This window comes from Xiphias gladius, chromosome 5 (assembly GCF_016859285.1).
Source record: "Xiphias gladius isolate SHS-SW01 ecotype Sanya breed wild chromosome 5, ASM1685928v1, whole genome shotgun sequence".
NCBI lineage: Eukaryota > Metazoa > Chordata > Actinopteri > Istiophoriformes > Xiphiidae > Xiphias > Xiphias gladius.
The window spans coordinates 16,138,569-16,156,468 of NC_053404.1; the positions used below are offsets into that span (position 1 = coordinate 16,138,569).

General features: G+C 40.1%; 1 protein-coding gene across 1 annotated transcript; it reads right to left on the reverse strand.

The window, feature by feature from the left end:
* Positions 1-4,195: 4,195 nt before the first annotated feature.
* mettl4 (methyltransferase like 4) lies at positions 4,196-17,899 on the reverse strand. The gene is made up of 9 exons (XM_040127198.1): positions 17,500-17,899; positions 14,238-14,303; positions 12,625-12,985; positions 12,320-12,389; positions 11,383-11,557; positions 11,194-11,300; positions 10,991-11,082; positions 4,598-4,855; positions 4,196-4,466 (listed from the first exon to the last, which is right to left on the reverse strand). Exons 1-8 carry the CDS (start codon positions 17,728-17,730, stop codon positions 4,599-4,601), a joined length of 1,359 nt encoding a protein of 452 aa, XP_039983132.1. The 5' UTR covers positions 17,731-17,899; the 3' UTR covers positions 4,196-4,466; position 4,598.
* Position 17,900: the final 1 nt, after the last annotated feature.

The following is a 17,900-nucleotide window of genomic DNA, read 5'->3' on the forward strand; positions in this document are numbered from 1 at the left end:
GAATAATATTTAAGAAGCGCTTTCTGAGCAAAAATAATGAGGTGCAAAGCAGGCGAATAGACGTATTTTGTGAGCCTTTACTGAGGAATAGCAGGTTTTTACCCTTTAAAGCTGTCATGACTCTTCCTATTTAACAAAGCCAAAAGATTTGTAAATGCGGCACTGAGTGATTTCCTGCCTGCTGCCATCCACCTGTCAGCCATTTTGACACCTCAGCTGCTAATATCCCTCAATTTATCTCCTTCAGTGACTATTGTGGACTGGCTGCTCATGTTTGGATGTTCAAACAGTCCTTTTTTTCCTCTCTGACACCTCTCTGACACATGCTGCTGGCTGACAGACAGATCTTTACATGAGAGACATGAGGTATCCTGTGAATGAATATGGATGGAGCCATCCATCTGTCCATCTGCTATCAGGCTTCGCTGACACTGAATACGGATGGGACCCAGCGAGAGGCTGAAAAGGTAGAAGAAAGCCTAATGTGAATGTGGCTCTAATATGTTTTTCCAGGGAGCCCCGGAGAAAAAGGAGTCGGCCTCAACGAATAGTTTCGGTCACGTTTATACTCCTCGTAAAGCAGAGTGGGGAGGTGTGACGTTTGAAATACTAGCTTTGCGCTTTCTGTCAACATGAGGAGAGTCACTGTCAAAACTATCAGATGAAGAGAATGAAGAAGAGACACAGAGGGTAAGCATATTCATGTTTCTATCAAGCTGGAGCTGAAGGGCAGGAGAGTACACTGGACAAGACAAAATATAGTAACGCTCACATTCAGACCAGTGGGCAATTAGGAGTCTCAGTTCCACCTGACATGCATGTCTTTGGATGTTTGGCGGGAGGGCAACAGCATGAAGCAAGACCCACACAGTGACAGGGAGGACTTATTAACATAATTCAAATTAAAACTGAAGATGTAAGATGTGAATAAATAATTACAATATAGCATCCGTTATTTAGTGGAATTAAATGACAGAAAAAAAAATCAAAGCACTGAACAAGACTTGTCTTTCCAGGTATATCTGGTACAGTGTTTGTGTGTTTTGTTGTTTCCCAGCTTGTTGATATGTTAGCTTGTTAGCTTTTGGCTGTCAGTGGCTTGCAGCAGGACTTCCTATTTGCTACCAGCTTAACGCTGTATTAAGGGTTTGTTTTTTTTTCTTGGCCTCTCAGCAGCAGTCCAAAATGTTGTAAACACACATTTGCATATTATCTTCCTATAAGGTTGTAATGTGAAGGTGTTTGCAAACAGTTGCTTTTTGACACATCCAGCAGTGACGGAGCAACATTAGTATTCATGTAGAGTTGTGTTTTCTGACCACCTGCCAAATGTAAGTCTAATATTCACTGTTTTTTGCTTTGTTTTAAGACTGCACCAACTCCTGAGGGAATATCTGACTGTGTTCGACACCTTTCCCAATTACACTTGGTATTTTGACCCATTCTTGATATAAAAACATTGATTAGTGCAGCTTTAAGGATCCAACAAGCCCACTTGGCCTGTCCGTGCACCATCTCCTGCATGGTCTGGAATGTACCGCCTGCAAAAATGTGTAAATACTGCTGTGCTGAAGGCCCTGAAGTTGCCATTGTATTTTCACCATGGTTTCAATTTACAGCAAGAGCCACCTAGTGGCAGTCAGTAAAAGTGGCATATTTAAACTTTTAAAATGTTGCGTATTTGTTAAGTCCAGATAATGTTGCTGCTCAGCACCAATTTCTGTTCAGGATGAAAGTTTGACATTTGTGAGATACAGTGCATTCTTGTAAAAATTACGAGCTTTGCAGTGTCTCGATTTAGCTCTGAAACACTCTCCTCCCTCTTTCTCCTCTATTCATTTTGTATATTTAATGACAGCCAGATATATCTTTTCCCTTGGGTGACTTTGAAACATTTGATAAAGTATATGGCACTACGTTAAATCAGATTATATTACCAGAGTCTACATCCTCATAAATACATTTAGGATGCTCGGAGAAGCATTTGCTTTGATTCCTCTCATCTCAAATTTAGAGGTATATGAATCCTTTGAGGAGATGAAATTATCATTTGAATGTGTATCAGAAAGGAAATCAAAGCTCACCACACTGCATGGAAGGAACTATGTGTGGAAAAAAATCGCTAATATTAAATGAAATTAGGATTCCTGCTGATGGATAACGAAGTCTGGGTCAGAGAGCATGAAGTGAGTGTCTGTGATAAACTAAGTAACAATAGGAAATTGTGAAGAAATCTGAATTTTAATGTTTTTTAATAGCTGCTATAAGGGAAAAAATAAGAGCCCATTCAGTTAAAAATATCGATTGGTGGTTTTTCTTTTTTTAAATTTGTACTTTGGGAATTGTTTCTACATCTGCACGCTCAACTTCGGAATTCACACTTTCCCTGATGAGGCTGACTGATGAAACTACTGAGTGTTGCTGCTCAATCATTGTAGTTTCAAATCTTTAGCATTTTGAGCTGCGTACGTTTCTAACAAAGACAGCGAGAGGACAGGGCCTTGGGATTGAGACGGATGAGGAGATGCAGCTCCTCTTAGGGAAAAAGTTATCTGTCTCAACCCCCCGCAGCATCCTGTGGGAGATCTGGCTGTGACGGCAGCCAGTTTGCTGCACGGCTGTCTCTAAACCCAAGGCTTTGTTTTCCCTCTGTGAGCAGACTTGTTGACAAAGCTTCTGACAAATTGCAGCGACTATTTCTCCGACCATCTCATACCCGCAACTACATGCGAAATACATCTGGCAGTTTACCACTGGCAATATTGGATATTCTCTTGTGATAGCTTACACACTGGAGCAACTGCACAAAATCAGTCATTACCACACATAAATACAACTAGAAAAGTGTCTGATCTGATTAAAGGGTTTCAAAGCAACTTCTGAAGACATGAGATATTCTTTTTCTCACTGAAATCACACTTCCTTCTTGATTATGTTAGTTGATTTCATTGGTTGTGTCAATTATAGCCCATCAGCCTTTAAGAGGGATGAAATGTGGGCTACCCTGATGATGCTCTTAGTGGTTCCCATTTGAGGTTGAGAGAAATCATACAACACTTTGGGTTGAAGGAAATCAGATACACAAATGCTCTTAGTCCTCCATCTCCTCCAACTGCTCCCCACAAAACCAGCAGTAATCAGTGCTGTCTTGCTCCTGGTGTGAGCTGCAAAACTGACAGTGAAGTGAAATAGGACAGCTATGATTATCCTTTTGCTGGCGCCTGGAAGAATGGCCCTGATGACCGTGGTGACATGATGTGTAGTCATGATGACCACTGGGCAAAAAAAAAGAAAAAGAAAGAAAATGCCAGTGATGATAAAGGAGAACATGGTGAGAAGAAAACAACAGATATTTGGGACAGTGATGGCGTGATCAGGAAGATTTCAGCTTGGCTATGTTCTTATGTCATTCTGTCTTTTTGTACGTTATCTCAACGACTGTCACACTGCCACAAAAATATAGAGGAGGAAAGCAGCCATGTAGTCTCAAGTTGTAACCCACATCTAATTCACTGACTTGATGGAAATATTATACTTCCTGTTTATGTCCCCCAAGGAAACGTAGTTCCAAAATTGATTACCAATCTATTAATATTAACTTTTTCATGTTGTACTATCAATATTTCTTTGACAGTGGACATTTTTGCTAGCCTAAAGTAACTGTTGTTTATAATTTAATTGTAGCAAATGTTTGAGAGCTTTGATTTCACTCTGAATATCATTCTGAAACATTCCTCAACAAAGCAGTGCTCTGATTCTCATCATTCACTTACTATACAACAGGCCAGATAAGGAGAAATAGATGTATAGACTGGTGTGCGCTAGAGAGCAGAAGAGTATGACAATGTAACGTGTAAATGATCCTTCTGGAGTCACACCCTGGCTTCGTTAGCTGTGATGTGTACTGTGCTGCAGTGGCTGCAACTCGTCCTCTCATCTGCCTCAAAGACAGCCCTGCTCATCCCAACACCACCACACCAGCTCTCCTCGCCATGGGCTATGCTGACAGTCAGGGAAGAGTGCGCCTTTCACTGGAAACAAGGCAAATTCACGGACAAATTATCTGGGGATAGAACTGGGTGTACTCGAGAGTGCCGAGGTTGAGTAGGATACAGCAGTATGTTGTTCAAGTGAAAAAGGCTTTAAACAAAATTTATGTTAAGGGACATTTACGAGCAAATCAAAATGCCTTCAGTATAAAACTGTTTATTTCATTAGGATTGGGAAACATTTTGAAATTCAGTTCAAAACAGCATTAGTATGAGTAAAAATAGAAATACTTTCATCATCCTTAAGACACATATTGTGCCAAAGATTACTCAAAAGGCAAATATAAAAAAACCTTGTGTTGTGCTGACTGCAATCTGGGCAGTGAGGTTCAAAACATAGCTGCACAGAAATGCACTTTCATCTCTCCGGCTGCATCATCAGCCCTGTGATTCACTACCATAAAAATGGACCCAGACCTGAAAAGAAATCAAAGGCCTCACATGAATGAGAGATACAGATCCAAAGGAACTGGTGTAGAAATATGTGGCATTGAATCTTTATTAAAAACTAAGTGAAATATTGATGTGACAAGTGTTGAAGACCCTACATTAGTCCACAGTAGTGGGCCAGTGATGAGGAGGAGAGGATTCTCCAGGAGAGTTGGATGCTGGTGTGACTGTGGGTTTGTCTGTTGAGACCTCCTCTTTAGGAATGTCTGCTGGATCATCTGCAGGTGTCAAAGTGAAATAGCTCGCATGCTGAAATTTGAGCACTTCATTGCCCCAACTGGTCCATCCGGGTTGCAGACTTCGGGCAAACAGCTCCAAGCATGTGGCTTCAGGTCTAACATACAGCTTCAGCACCTCTATGGAAAGGAAGAAATGAGGAATGATCATGGATGGATAAACTCACTATAGCAACTGACACGACAAAGCTGTTGGGCCTAAAGTTCAATTTGAAATGACATGAATTGACCACTGGGAGCAAAAAACAAGCCTTATGCTGCTACACTGTCAGAAATGCAACAGAACTAGACCAGTTTGTGTATCTCTCTATAGTGCAGTCAAACAAACTGTGGGAGAATGTGAGAATATTAATCATATCATGTTGCTTTAATAAAGAAGACTCAATGAGACAATCAACAATGTGGTCCAATGTGCTGATACTGAAATCATGTTCAAATTTTATTTTCTGTTTCAGATGAATAATGTGCACACGCACCGGCCTTTGTTTTCAGATTCAGTATGTGCATGCATTGCATCCTGTGAATGTGCCAGTTTCGACCGGATTACGTTTTCTATTACCGTAATGAGGAAATGCTAATTTATGTATTTGACAAATCGCAAATACGCTGAGACGGGTCGTTTCAGTAAAATGTTCACAGACAACGTATTTGTTTTCCAACAAAATATCCTACCTTGTAGTACGACATCCACTTGTAGTGACAACAGCAGTACTACACTTTTTTGCAGTTATGTTTAGACACTCACAGCAAATGAAATAGTGACTGAAACTTCCAAGCCATTTCCAAGCTGCTGCTCTGCACTGCTAAAATCCTGATTTTAAAACCGCGACGCTGTCTGACAAAATCACCACACACACAAGTTAAAGACGACGGCGGTGTTGTGATTTCGGCTATATTTACTTATAAAATGATCATTCAGTGAGAACGTCAGAGGCTCGTTCACGTCTGTTTCAACTGCCATGTGATCAATTGAATGAGTGGCATAAAGAGGTTTGCCTGCTCAGGGAAAGCCCAACCTCGTGCTCGCAGGGCAATACTGGCAATTTACTTCTACGGAAATAGGCTACAGTTTGTCCAAAAAGTCGCTAGATTTGTGGCTAAGTGCTTTTGTGAAGAATACTTGCTAAAAGGGTGTGAAAAGTTGGTAAATCTAGCAACAAAGACACTAAATTGGCAGCACTGCCCGTAAAACACCTGATCATGCAATACAAACTGTTTATGCCAATTCATTTTGAAAGAGCAACAGCCAATGGGAAAACTCCAACACTCGGCCAGTCGACCAGTGGTGTAACTTCCAACCAAAAAGTTCACAATGAGTTCAGAGATATCTTTATTTGCATTTAACCAAAACCATGATTTAAAAAAACAAAACAAAAAAACATTGCCTCTGAACATAATCCAACCAGCTACTTTGTCCCTGTAAAACATATTTGCTGTTGCAGTAAAGTTGTATATAAACATAATTTGTAGGAGAAAGGGTTGCATGAGGACACCTGTGAGTGACACAATACATATTACTGCCAATGGTTTGTGGTGATAATGTGCCAAGGAGCACAGCAATGTGCCAACAAAAGTAGGGAAGACTGTGAAGCAAACATGCTTGTAAACAATGCAGGTTGTCAAACTTTTCTGAAAAACCGGTTTTGTAAATGTTCTATGAGGAAGGAAGTGCATTCGGCATGTTTGTTAGACCTCAAGGATGCACACAATGGAGTCACCCCTGGTGCTTTAAGGTGCCAGGGTACGTGGGCAGCTGTCATCTTTGCCCACTTGATAATCCAACTTTGGGAATGACAAGGGAGATAATAAATTCAATTGGAAATAATACATTGCAATTTGGGTTGTAAAATTACTGCACCACATCCATTTCTTATGGGAGCACTTTGCTTGTTACTCTGTAACAGAGCTGGCAACTGTCCAGCTCCGTCACGCCACAGCACAGGTTTTTCTATGTGGACTGGCAGTGGCCTTGTGTCTATAAGTGATGATATTCCAGCAGCAGCACACCTGACAGATACGTTTCACTTCCTCTGCTCCTGCGCTACTCTGTCTGCTCGTGTGCATGCTCAAGCTACCCTGACACTCGACTCAGCCAACACTCAGGGAGTTAATGAGCTCAGAAGCCTGATCCCCAAACCGATCTTACCTGCACAGTGCGGTGTCCTGTCACCCATTTTCTCTTCCTATTCATGTCAGAGAGGCAGAGTCACAAAGTGCAAAGGCCGAACATGCATCTTTTTGACTAATTCAGCCCAAACCGGTGACTCAGTTCTCAAAGCTGAACGGAGAATAAAAGGTCTAATTATCGTCTTAACTCTTAACATGGACAACTTATGAAACCTCTGCCAAGAAAGGCCTGAGGCAAAGCAAGGTTTTACTTAATTGCTCTTTATACAAGTCACATATTCAGTCTTAGATATTCTGCCTTGCAAGCTTCTCACATTGCCTCCAAAGTTCAGGATCCAGGATTAACAAAGCCAGAGAAAACTAATTATGTTGTCCAGAATTGCTCCATTTGCTAAATGACTAATTTAATGTTTTTTATTGTAATTTTCCTTGATATACTGCTCATCTAATTTGTGCATCTTTATATCAATTTGGAATAAAATATCTGCGACATAACCATGAGATTAATCATTACTACCATGGTTAAATGTCACAGAAAATGCCATAAATTTTCATATAGATTTTTAAAGTCTCATCTTTCCTTTTATTGTTTTCAGTCAATATAATCAAAGCTCGACTTTGACACTCAGTAGACATGTGGTGCCTACAAAGTTTGGTTTAGGGCCCCATGTTAATCTCCATTTATATAATGCTAATTGAACATAATACCTTTAGAAGTTCACGTAATGCCACACACTTGCATATGCTTATGACAGCCAATAAGATTAAGAATCTTACTTGTTACCTGTAAAAAAAAAAAAAAAAAAAAGCTGCTTAACAAATATTTTTATCTGTTTATATTCATATTTCCTCCGCATTTCAAATTCCATTACACTAATTCCCAAACTAAATATGCACAATATCTACCAATATAGAACCACCAGCAAGAGTTTTTTGTATATGATGTTTATTCCAAATTCAAAATTTGAAAGGCATTTAAGACAGCTGTTCAGTCTTGTTTCTTTGAACAGAACAATATTTCATCCACAGCTTGCATATAAAAGTAACTAAGGCTCTAACTGTGAATGAAAAGCACTGCTCTACTGACCTCGGTGTTGTGTTGAAAGGTTCAAGTCTAGGTTCAACAGACAGCATTTGTTGAGTGAGATGTAGTGTAGCACAATGGTGGCAACCAATTTTGCATGACAGTGCTAGTTGGATTATCAGCCTGGCTATAGTTACTCTTTAAAGCTGCTCTATTCAATATTTTTATATTAACAATGGATGAAATGACTAAGTATATTCTGAATGGGGTTGTTGGTGGTGACAAACCCACAGAGAATCGTCACTTGATTCTGTAGTTCCCCTTGACTCTATAAGACATTTTAGTAACTCATTTTTTTTATTTCGTTATTTACTTATTGTTTGTCCAGAAGTTTACTGTTTTGCTTCACTCTCACCGTTCTCATCAGTGCCATTATCAGCATCAGCAGGCAATTGTTTTCAATGGAAAAGCTCTACAAACCCACTGTACACTACCTGTTCGGCACCAGACAGACAAAGTTAGTGAGTGTTTTGCAGGTAAAAAGCCAGACATTTCAGTCAGGAGCAGGTGAGAGCTAAAATGAAGAGTAAATGTTGGTCCTAATTTGGCCATATCGACTATATAAGGGTATAATACATCAATGTCGTGTTTTAAGCCTGTTCTGCTGCCCCCATGTGGCCGAAGGAGCTCAGATTTTTTTTTTTATGGAAGAAAAGAAAAGACAGAAGCATATAATCTAAAATTATTTTGGCATCCTTACTCTGCTTAGCTGTTTCAGAATTTACAGCACAGAGGGGACCACATCAATTACATCTTCCTCAGAGGATCCCAAAAAATGTAGATCAATGTTGAGAAATGCTCCACAAGCGGCCCCTTGTGGCATTGCCGCTCCTTACACCCAACTGGAACAAAGTAATTTGAACCATTGGCCATACAACAGTCTCGCACAGGTAGAAAACAAAAGGCAATCAGACCACTGGCATCAGGGTTTCAAGATTCTGGAACTACCGCCATGAATAGCTGATAAATCTGGATAATGTTTTTGATTTGATGTGTTTTTAAATAGACTGTTAACCGATGAAGTGAGAAGTGGGATAGTTGCCATTGAAACATACTAGTGCACAGTCACAGATCCATTTCCCAGTCAACAGTTATGCAACCCACACCACTGGCAGAATGCCTCTTCCTGAGACGAACATTAGGAACAGCTGCTTAACCACTAATTAAAATAGCAAATTGGGAAGGGGGTTCATTTTTCACAATTTGTAAAGTTGCAGGATGGCCCTCATTAATAAAAACTACAAGTCCTGCCATTCAGAGAAGTACAAACGCTTTTTTTTCTTTTTTTTTGCAGCTTGACCATCTGGTAAGGATGTCTCCATAGTGGAGTAATGGTGTCCCTTGTCTCTCCATAGCAACCATGAATGCCAGTGACAGTAGCCCCGGGGAGGGACAGAAGTGGGTGAGGGTTTCTCAACGCTGCGGGCCTTGGGGGTTGTGGCTTCACACCATCAAGGCTGCCCGCTGGCTCGAGTAGACCTGACATGCTCGACATGAACACAAAGTACAGTCGAGTTATACGGATAGCTGGTGATGAGGGTAAGAAAGTTCAGGTTGCCTTAATGATAAAGGTCTGGGGACCTTGAAACGAAATTTCGGAAATTTCTAGCAGTTGCTTAATCTATTGCAGGAATTAACAAACAAGGAGCAACAGAAAATCATCCTTCAAGGCCCTAGGAGTTAAATTATCATCTCAAATAGTTAAATAAATAAACTAGTCTGCTTTTATTGGCAAGTCTGCAAGATTTGGGTCATGGTCTTCTAATATTTTATATTTCAATGCAATTTACATCTATTACACTCAGAGATCTGAGCCACAGCCACTTCCGACAGAGCTTTCTCACCTCTTGTAGGATAACAAAAGAGGTCTGGCCATTTAGTAGGGCATCCTTATTTTAAATAAAATGAAAAAGTGCCACAAATAGATGTTTTTCTATCATTTTTTAATTAATTATCTGTGCAACGGAATCTCTGCCCCTTGCGTGGCCAAGTACGCTTATTAAAAATATTACGTGCATTACAAGCTATACAAAAATCTAAAACAACAAATAAAGTGACTGGAATAAACAAACCAGCTCCGAGTAAACCTGCTGACAGGCTTTGCAGTGAACAAAGAATCACACATGGAGACTGAAAACAATCAGTATACTAATATACGTAATCTCCATGGTATCACAGATCCACAATAGCATCTTTATGATTTAAATCAACGTATTTTAACAATATCCAGCCACATCCATGAGATGGAGGTTTTCCTGTGATTCTGAAAGGGCACTGGCAAACAGTGGCTGTCTTTTGCTCTCCATACTGCACAATAAATCACGTTCCCCTGAGAGGGAGGGAAATGACGTCAAGCTTCTCTTATTCAGAGTCCCTGCATATTCATTGTCAAGGTCTTACATTGATTCCAAGTAGCAGAGTCCAAGTTGGAGTCAACTCTTGACTGGCAACAATCAGTGCAAACAGGATATATTTGATATATCTGAACAGCAGAAGCTCAAGCTCTGACAAATCCAACCTGTCATGGGTTGAAGATTCAAGTCCTGCAGTTATTTTGGATACAATAGAGACCCTGTCTGTTGTGTCGTGCAGTGCTCTCCCCTCAACCATGGCCATCTGCAACCACTGGTAGCTTTCTCAAAAGAAAATGTCAACTTTCTGCAGTGGAGAAGCAAGTTATACATTCATAAAGTGTGATATTTCCACTACAATGTAATAATTCAATAATTTATTACTTTAGTGTGTCAATTTCTCATACGAAACACATTGTAGTCATAGTTTTGCATGTGGTAACTGCTGTTGTCCTCTAAACTGGAAGAAAAATCAAAATGGTACATTTTAAATTTCAGCCACGCAAACCTGAAGAACTGACTCAGGCTTTAAACTACTGCTTTGCATCCGCGATAGCAGGCCGTAGTAGGATTTAGAGCTTATCATTGAAGCTCCATAGCAAGGTAGTGGTCACTGATGTTACAGCATTGCCCTCTGGTGGAACATTAAAACACAACAGTACTGTACTTGTAGATGTACGTGAAGCTGTTTACCTGAGAGTGAGGGCTTCTGGGAGTGGAGAGCTGATGGGACGCTGACAATCAAACGCTGGTCCTCTAAATGAACCTCTGACATCTCTGATGAGCTGAAAGCAGTCAAACAAGTGTGAGACTAAATGTGATTTAGATATATTCAATTTGAGGGTTATAGCATAAACATGATTAAAACCAACACACAGAAGTCAAAGATTTTACACCTTAGTGAGGTATCTGCAGAGGAATGATATCGGCCCAGGACCAGCACTTCATACGGCTTCTTGTGCTGTGAATCCAGTGGAAACACAAACTGTCCAGATGTGGTCACCTGAGGGAAAAGAGAAACCCATTAAAACATCTGGAATCACACCAACAGGTCAGTTTTTAGAGCTGTATGTAAGTTTCTGTACCTTCACCCAGAACCATTCGGCTACGACCTCTATCCCCCAGTGTGGATACAGCTCATCGCGGACAAAACGCAGGTGGCTGGGCCGGTTTGTGACCCAGGTAACCACTAAACAGTTTGTAGATGCCAGTAGGGGTATGGGGAGCCGTTTCAGCTGCGATGAGGGCAAAGAACTGTATCTTCATTGAGAAAAAAAAAAAGAATAAAAATAAAAAGATATCAACAGTGTAAATGGATTCACCATAACCTTCTCTATTTCAGTAGGATTCTTAAGATGTCTCTATACTGCCTTATGTACAGTACCGTAAGTACTAATGAAGGTAGTATTGAACTACTGGACTAATTATTTTTGCACATACGCACAGTAAGGTGAATGAGTGTTTGGAAAGCGACACAATTTTTGTAGTTTCGCCTCTGTACATCACCACAATGGATTTGAAACAAAGCCATCAAGATGTGATTGAAGTTTAGACTTTCAGCTTTACTTCAAGGGGTTTAACGAAAATATCGCATTAGCTGTTTAGGGATTACAGCCATTTTTATACAGTCCCTCATTTTCAGAGGCTCAATCAAGTAATCGTTTCAAATCCACTGTGGAGGTGATTAAGGTTCAGAGTGAATTATCTCGAAAACATTTGGATGGATTGCTATGAAATTTGATAAAGATATCCAAGGTCCCATGAAAATGATTTCAAATGACTTTGGTGATTCCTTCACTTTTCCTTTTAGCAGCACCGGTAGGTTCAAATTGACATTACTTTAGTGTAACATCTCAATATCTACTGAAATTTAAATAGTTCCTTTATCTGTTTCCTCTTCCTAGCTTTTCAGCCTTTTTCGTGCTGTTTTAACATGTAAATTTAATCCCTGGAGATCAATAAAGTCTTATCTTTTCCTCCTTCCTGCTTTATAGCTTCTAAAATGCCTAGATGCCAAATTACCTGCGACTCCTTTTAACAGATTTGTTTTCCCACGGTGGATCCATAACTATTAAGTCAAACTTTCTTCCATCTGTGTGAGAAACAAAACAGTGTCAGGCTTGGAAACAACTAATATGCTCTCACTTGAGGTGATGAGAATTCAAAGAATTATTTTTTTTTTTACACCTTTTGTTTTCATAAAAATTATGTTACCAAAAGTATGCAATGACTACATTTTGTTATGTTTCGGGCCAAAAATATTTGCAGTTTTTTTCAGTTCATGTTTCCCTCTGGTACAGATGTACTGGTCCAAACGCTGTACTCACAGTGGACTAGCGGCTGTGTTCGTGTGAAATCAGACAGCAGGAAGGCTGTGCGCGGTGGTATTACATATTCCTCTCCCATCAGTGTAACCATCGTGGCCCGGTCCGCCCTGCTCTCTGTTACCCGAGAGAACAGGTCGACATGTGATGTACAGCCATCCTCGGCAACAAGTGACTGAACACTTTCCTCCTGCTCCCCGTCGTCCGCTAGAGGGAGCTCTTTAGCCATGTCACAAAGAGCAGCAAGGCTGCACTCCTGGAAAGGAAGAGGCTCCTTCACCAGGTCCGTCGCTCCTTTCAGATATCCGAGGGATCGGGCAGAATCCACCAAGGCCTTGGCTCCCTCCAGGATGACAGACCTGATCTGTATCAGCACACATTACAGAGATAACTGTGTCTGGTTGGTGTGATAAACTGAAAATTCGAGGATTTGAGATTTGTGAGACTGTATTTGAAATGCATGAAATCAAACTTGTAAGGTTCGTCAGTAGTGGAAAGTAACTAGGTCATTTACTCAAGTATTGTATTTACATACAGTTCTGAGGTACTTTCCTTGAGTAATTTCAATTTCTGCTACGCTTTGGTGAGGAAACCCCTCATTCTGTTGAATTCCCCAATAAGATTACACGGTGGGTTTGGAATAGACTCTCAGGATCGCCAAATGCCCTTCTCACCTCTCACAATAAATGTGTCAGAATCAACATTGGCCAGACAAGGCACCACCCTTCTCAAACCTGGAGCGGCCGATGTTCTGACATGACAATAAAATTAACGGCAGAACATGAACCCGTTTTATGAACTTTTTGTGTCATCCCGTCTGTGAATCTCAAGAAAAGGGGACAGATAATATGAAGTGCTCATGGAACAGAAACAAAGGCTTCATTCAACACGCTGATTAATACAGTATTTCAGGAGGGGTTGCAGTGTAATGTTCAGAGAGATAAAACACACACATAAGCTTAGTTCCATAATTAGTTGGTGAGATGAATTGCAGCTGCAGGGAGGAAGGAAAACTGCCTGGTACCAACTAGTTTGTTTCATCCCTGAGGGGCAGGCTGTACCTTTCAAATGAACAGTGAGCAATCAATGCATTCCACTGATAATATAACTGCAGTTTGACATGTTAACAGTATTAAAATTTTCCATTACACTCCACGCCCACCAGATTTTCTTTTCATCTTCAAACTTGTTGTCTTCAACAACAACCAACGCTGACTCAAGTTTTGTCACATAGTCTGTCAAGACTTTGTGCAGCCTCCTCTAGGGCCACAAAGGGCTTTAAACTACTTTTTTTTGAGGCTGTCCTCCCCTAAAAAACGTGTAACTTTTAGTTGCAGCATAGTATTTCTACACTGTGTGTATTGCTACTCTTACTAAAGTAAAAGATCTTAGTACTTCTTCTACCACTGATGCTCATAATGTATGTCATGAATTGGAACTGACTGTGATTAATCTCCGAATGAGAAATTTAACTGCAGTGGGATTGTCCCAAATCAAGTTGTTGTCTCTGTGACACATTGATTTCAGTGGTTTAATAAAATCCCTACTGACACAAACCTCTTTCTAAAGAAAATATATGCACCTAAGTCTTAAATTTAGAGAATGAACCAACCTACCTTCTTGTGGAAGACTTGAGAATCAATTTCCCCCTGGTTGAGTTCACTATGTTTTCGTTTCCTTTTCTGAAAATCAAATTGTTAATATATGTTATGTTATTTTATATACTGATGAATGGTAAGCACAGGGAAAGAGCAATACATTCAGGTACCATAAACCAAAATAGATACCATGTTTTTACTTGAAAATAACAAAACTTGTAACAATACTGCAATATGCAAATCATCTGAATGCTACAGCACTGCAACCCTTAATCAAACAGTAAAGAAGTGACCTACAAGATATTTCCATTCACAATCATAACAGAAGCATTATGGAATGTCAGGTATGTATTAAGGCAGGAAAAACATCACTGCATTACAGCTGCATTGATTTGATGTTGGACTGTGAGTGAGACTGTGATCATTAGTGAAGACCCTGCGTTGTGGCCTGATAAGTAAGCAGATAGATAAAGTAGGGCAGACCAAACATGAAGGCCGGAAGAAATCCGGAGACTATAACAGAACAGAGTAAAGTAGAACGGAACTGAGTAGAAGAACAGAAAAAGGAAGCTAAAATAGAAGCAGCACAGAGGATAATAACGCTAGTAGCACAGTAAAAGGTAGAACAGGACCGAGCAACCAGCAGAACAGTAATAAAACAGAACCACAGAAAAAGGGTAGAATAGCCTACAACAGAGCACAATGGAAAGGAATAGTAGGACTACTACCACAGAACATGCTAAAGCAGAGCAGAGCAGAGTTAAAACAGAACATGAACAGAAAAAGGGTGGAAGGGAATAGAAAAGAAAAGGCTAGCAGGGCAGAAGAAGCAGAACAGAACAAGATAGATAAAACAGACAGAAGTGAGCAGATTAAGAGCAGGGCAGAAAGTGCAGTAGAGAATAGCAGGCTCGGACCATATGGGCCCATTTTAGGATGTTTAGAGATGTCGATGTCAGTGGGAAGATGAGTGGTCCTGAGCTAAATGGGGTAATCCACACTGCCATGATGACCAGAGAAATTGTAAATCACATCAGACTGCAAACAGTAACTAAACAGTTGTACACTAACACTTCCCTCATATAAAAATTCCAAATGTTTCTAATAATTCATTGAGATTTTTTCCATTGGATGTGTCTGCGATCTGCGACCTTGGTGAGTACGTTGCATCCCCTCAACCTGCCTTTACATCCTCACCCCTCCTCAATTTTCCATATCTGAGGACCGATGTCACTGAACACTAATGGGTTCAACAGATTTAGTAGATGAGATAAGGCAATAGCTGAGAGCATATTGTGTTTTGGATTGATTATTCTTAGTAGGAGGAAAATTCTCTCTTTGTCTTTCCCCTGTCCTCAGATCTGTGCCGGGTTGTCGGTGTAAGCCTGACACACCAATTAAGCAACAAAGCTGGAACAAGCCTAAATCAGAAGGTCTCTCTCTGCCCCTCTCTCCCTCTCCCTCTCACACACACACACACACACACACACACACACACACACACACACACACACGCACACAGTTGTTGACTCGGGACTTTTACCCCTAGAGAATAGTGGATGTTCAAAAGCTTTATCTTTATTGTCTTGAAAGACATAAATATTATATAATATTTTTATTGCCATATTCTTCCATACTGGCTCAAAACTTAGAATTCTCATTTGGGTCTGTGCTTTGGTTCTGTGGCTTTGTTAACTGAAAAGAGCTGCCTCCAAATAGTTTTTGTTCACCGTGACTGCGTTAATCAAAATGGAGAAGGGTCTCTCATTGGTCCTTGCCTGGGGCCTCCAAATCACTAAAAGCCTCCCTGGGTTGGAATACTAGTTGCATTGACTAATTATAAGGTAGTTACATGGCATTAAGCTGAGCTGTTTGACTGAGGCTTAAGTTCTGCCTCGTAAATAACCTGGTTTAATCTCAACATGTGTTATTATCCTTCAATCAGTAACTTTTTGCAATATGCATTTGTAGATTGGTTATGTTATGACAGAAATGAGGTGTATTCAATCAATTTGGATTATCCATGTGAGAGACTCATTTTTTTGTATAATAGGCTGTTTTCACTGAAGACATTTTGACGGGTCACAGTAGGAAAGGCTCAGGTTTCAATAAAAAAATTAATAATGGCTGAATTTCATTGAGGTGCTTTAGTTTTTAGGTTCCTGCTGTTATTTGTGCTGGTTTACTGTCACACTGTAACTGGGACAGATTAGGACAGAGCCATTGTTCTTAGTAATGTTATTAGTAGCTTGTGTGCTTTTCCTACTATTACAAGTTCAAATGTCTGCTTTGAAAACGGCCACTTATTATTATTATTATTATTGTTGTTAATTCCTTTTCATGCCTTCCATTCTGGTTGATGTGCTTACGATATCTTACTACATCAAGAAAGCCATTTCATAGCCCCTTAATATATAACATAACATCAGTTGATGTCAGGCTATCATAAAACATGGAAAAACATATATGAGACATAAAGGAACATTTACACAAGTAAGACTTTCATCTTACTGTTCCAAACACACACTATATGGGTTTCTCAGTATTTCATTTATAACAGAATTGCTTTGTTTTAGAGTTGGTTTAATCCAATGACTAACCTAGCGACTAATCTACAGAAAAAAAAAGAAAAAAAAAATCAGAAGTAACTATTTTCATTATTCCATCATAGAAGTACTGTAAGTCTGCGACCAACAGTTACTTTCATTATCATCAGGCCTGACAATTATTTTCTTTAATAATAATTAAATTAATAAATAAATTCAGTTGATTGTTCAGTGTATAAAATGTCTGAAAATTGTAAAATATGGCCATCATAATTCCCTGAAGCCAAGGTTAACATACTGTCTGACCAACATCCAAAACCTCAAAAAAAAAAAAGAAAAAAGAAATTGAGTTTACTATCACATAAAAACAGGAAACATTCACATTTCAGAATCTGGTACCTGTTCATTTTTTTTTTTTTTTTTTTTTTTTTGGCATTTTAGCTTGGAAATGACAAAGAATTCACCAATTATCAAAACTGTGGTCCTAAAATGTCTGTCCGTCAAATAATCCATTGAGCTCTAGAGTAAATAACGAAACTGCTATGTACAGCGGGGGTCAGTAGGGGCCCAAAAACAAATTTTTGCCCCAGGGCCCTTTCGGGGGTTAATACCGCCATGGGTAGCATAGACTGGAATTCCATAAGAAAAGCACAAGTACCTCAAAACTATACTTGTGTACATGTACTTAGTTACTTTCCAACACGGCTGGCAACAGCCTCTGGAGCAGGATTTACCTTTGACGCTTTGTTCATTTTCTGCAACATATCCGTGTTTCCTACTTCCGCAGCGGCACTGGCAGTCACACTACCATGGCTTTTTAACACCTGAAAACACTGCCTTTTGAAACGACACTTGACGTGTGACTTCTGATCACCACTCCATCGGATGCAACGCGAACAGCCCCGATCAATGAATGAGCATGCATCCAACACCCAGCCGCGGCTGCTCTGGACCACCACGGCCATGGCGGAACTGGTCGCTTACAGCTAACGCGATTAGATGATTCATCTAGCTGGACTCTGTTGCGGTGCAGCCGAAAAAATGTGTCCAAACAACTCGGGTTTCCCGATTGCAAGACCGAAAGCACATGGCGTGTGAAACTCAGCAGTACGTTTCTATTTTCAGTTCGCGTTAA

Coding starts and splice junctions, on each gene's coding strand:
- mettl4 (XM_040127198.1), bottom strand. CDS start 17,730: ATGGCCGTGGTGGTCCAGAGCAGCCGCGGCTGGGTGTTGGATGCATGC. Junction 14,304..17,499: donor AAATGAACAAAGCGTCAAAG/GTAAATCCTGCT, acceptor TTTGATTTTCAG/AAAAGGAAACGAAAACATAG. Junction 4,856..10,990: donor CCAGAAGCCCTCACTCTCAG/GTAAACAGCTTC, acceptor TCCTTTCCATAG/AGGTGCTGAAGCTGTATGTT.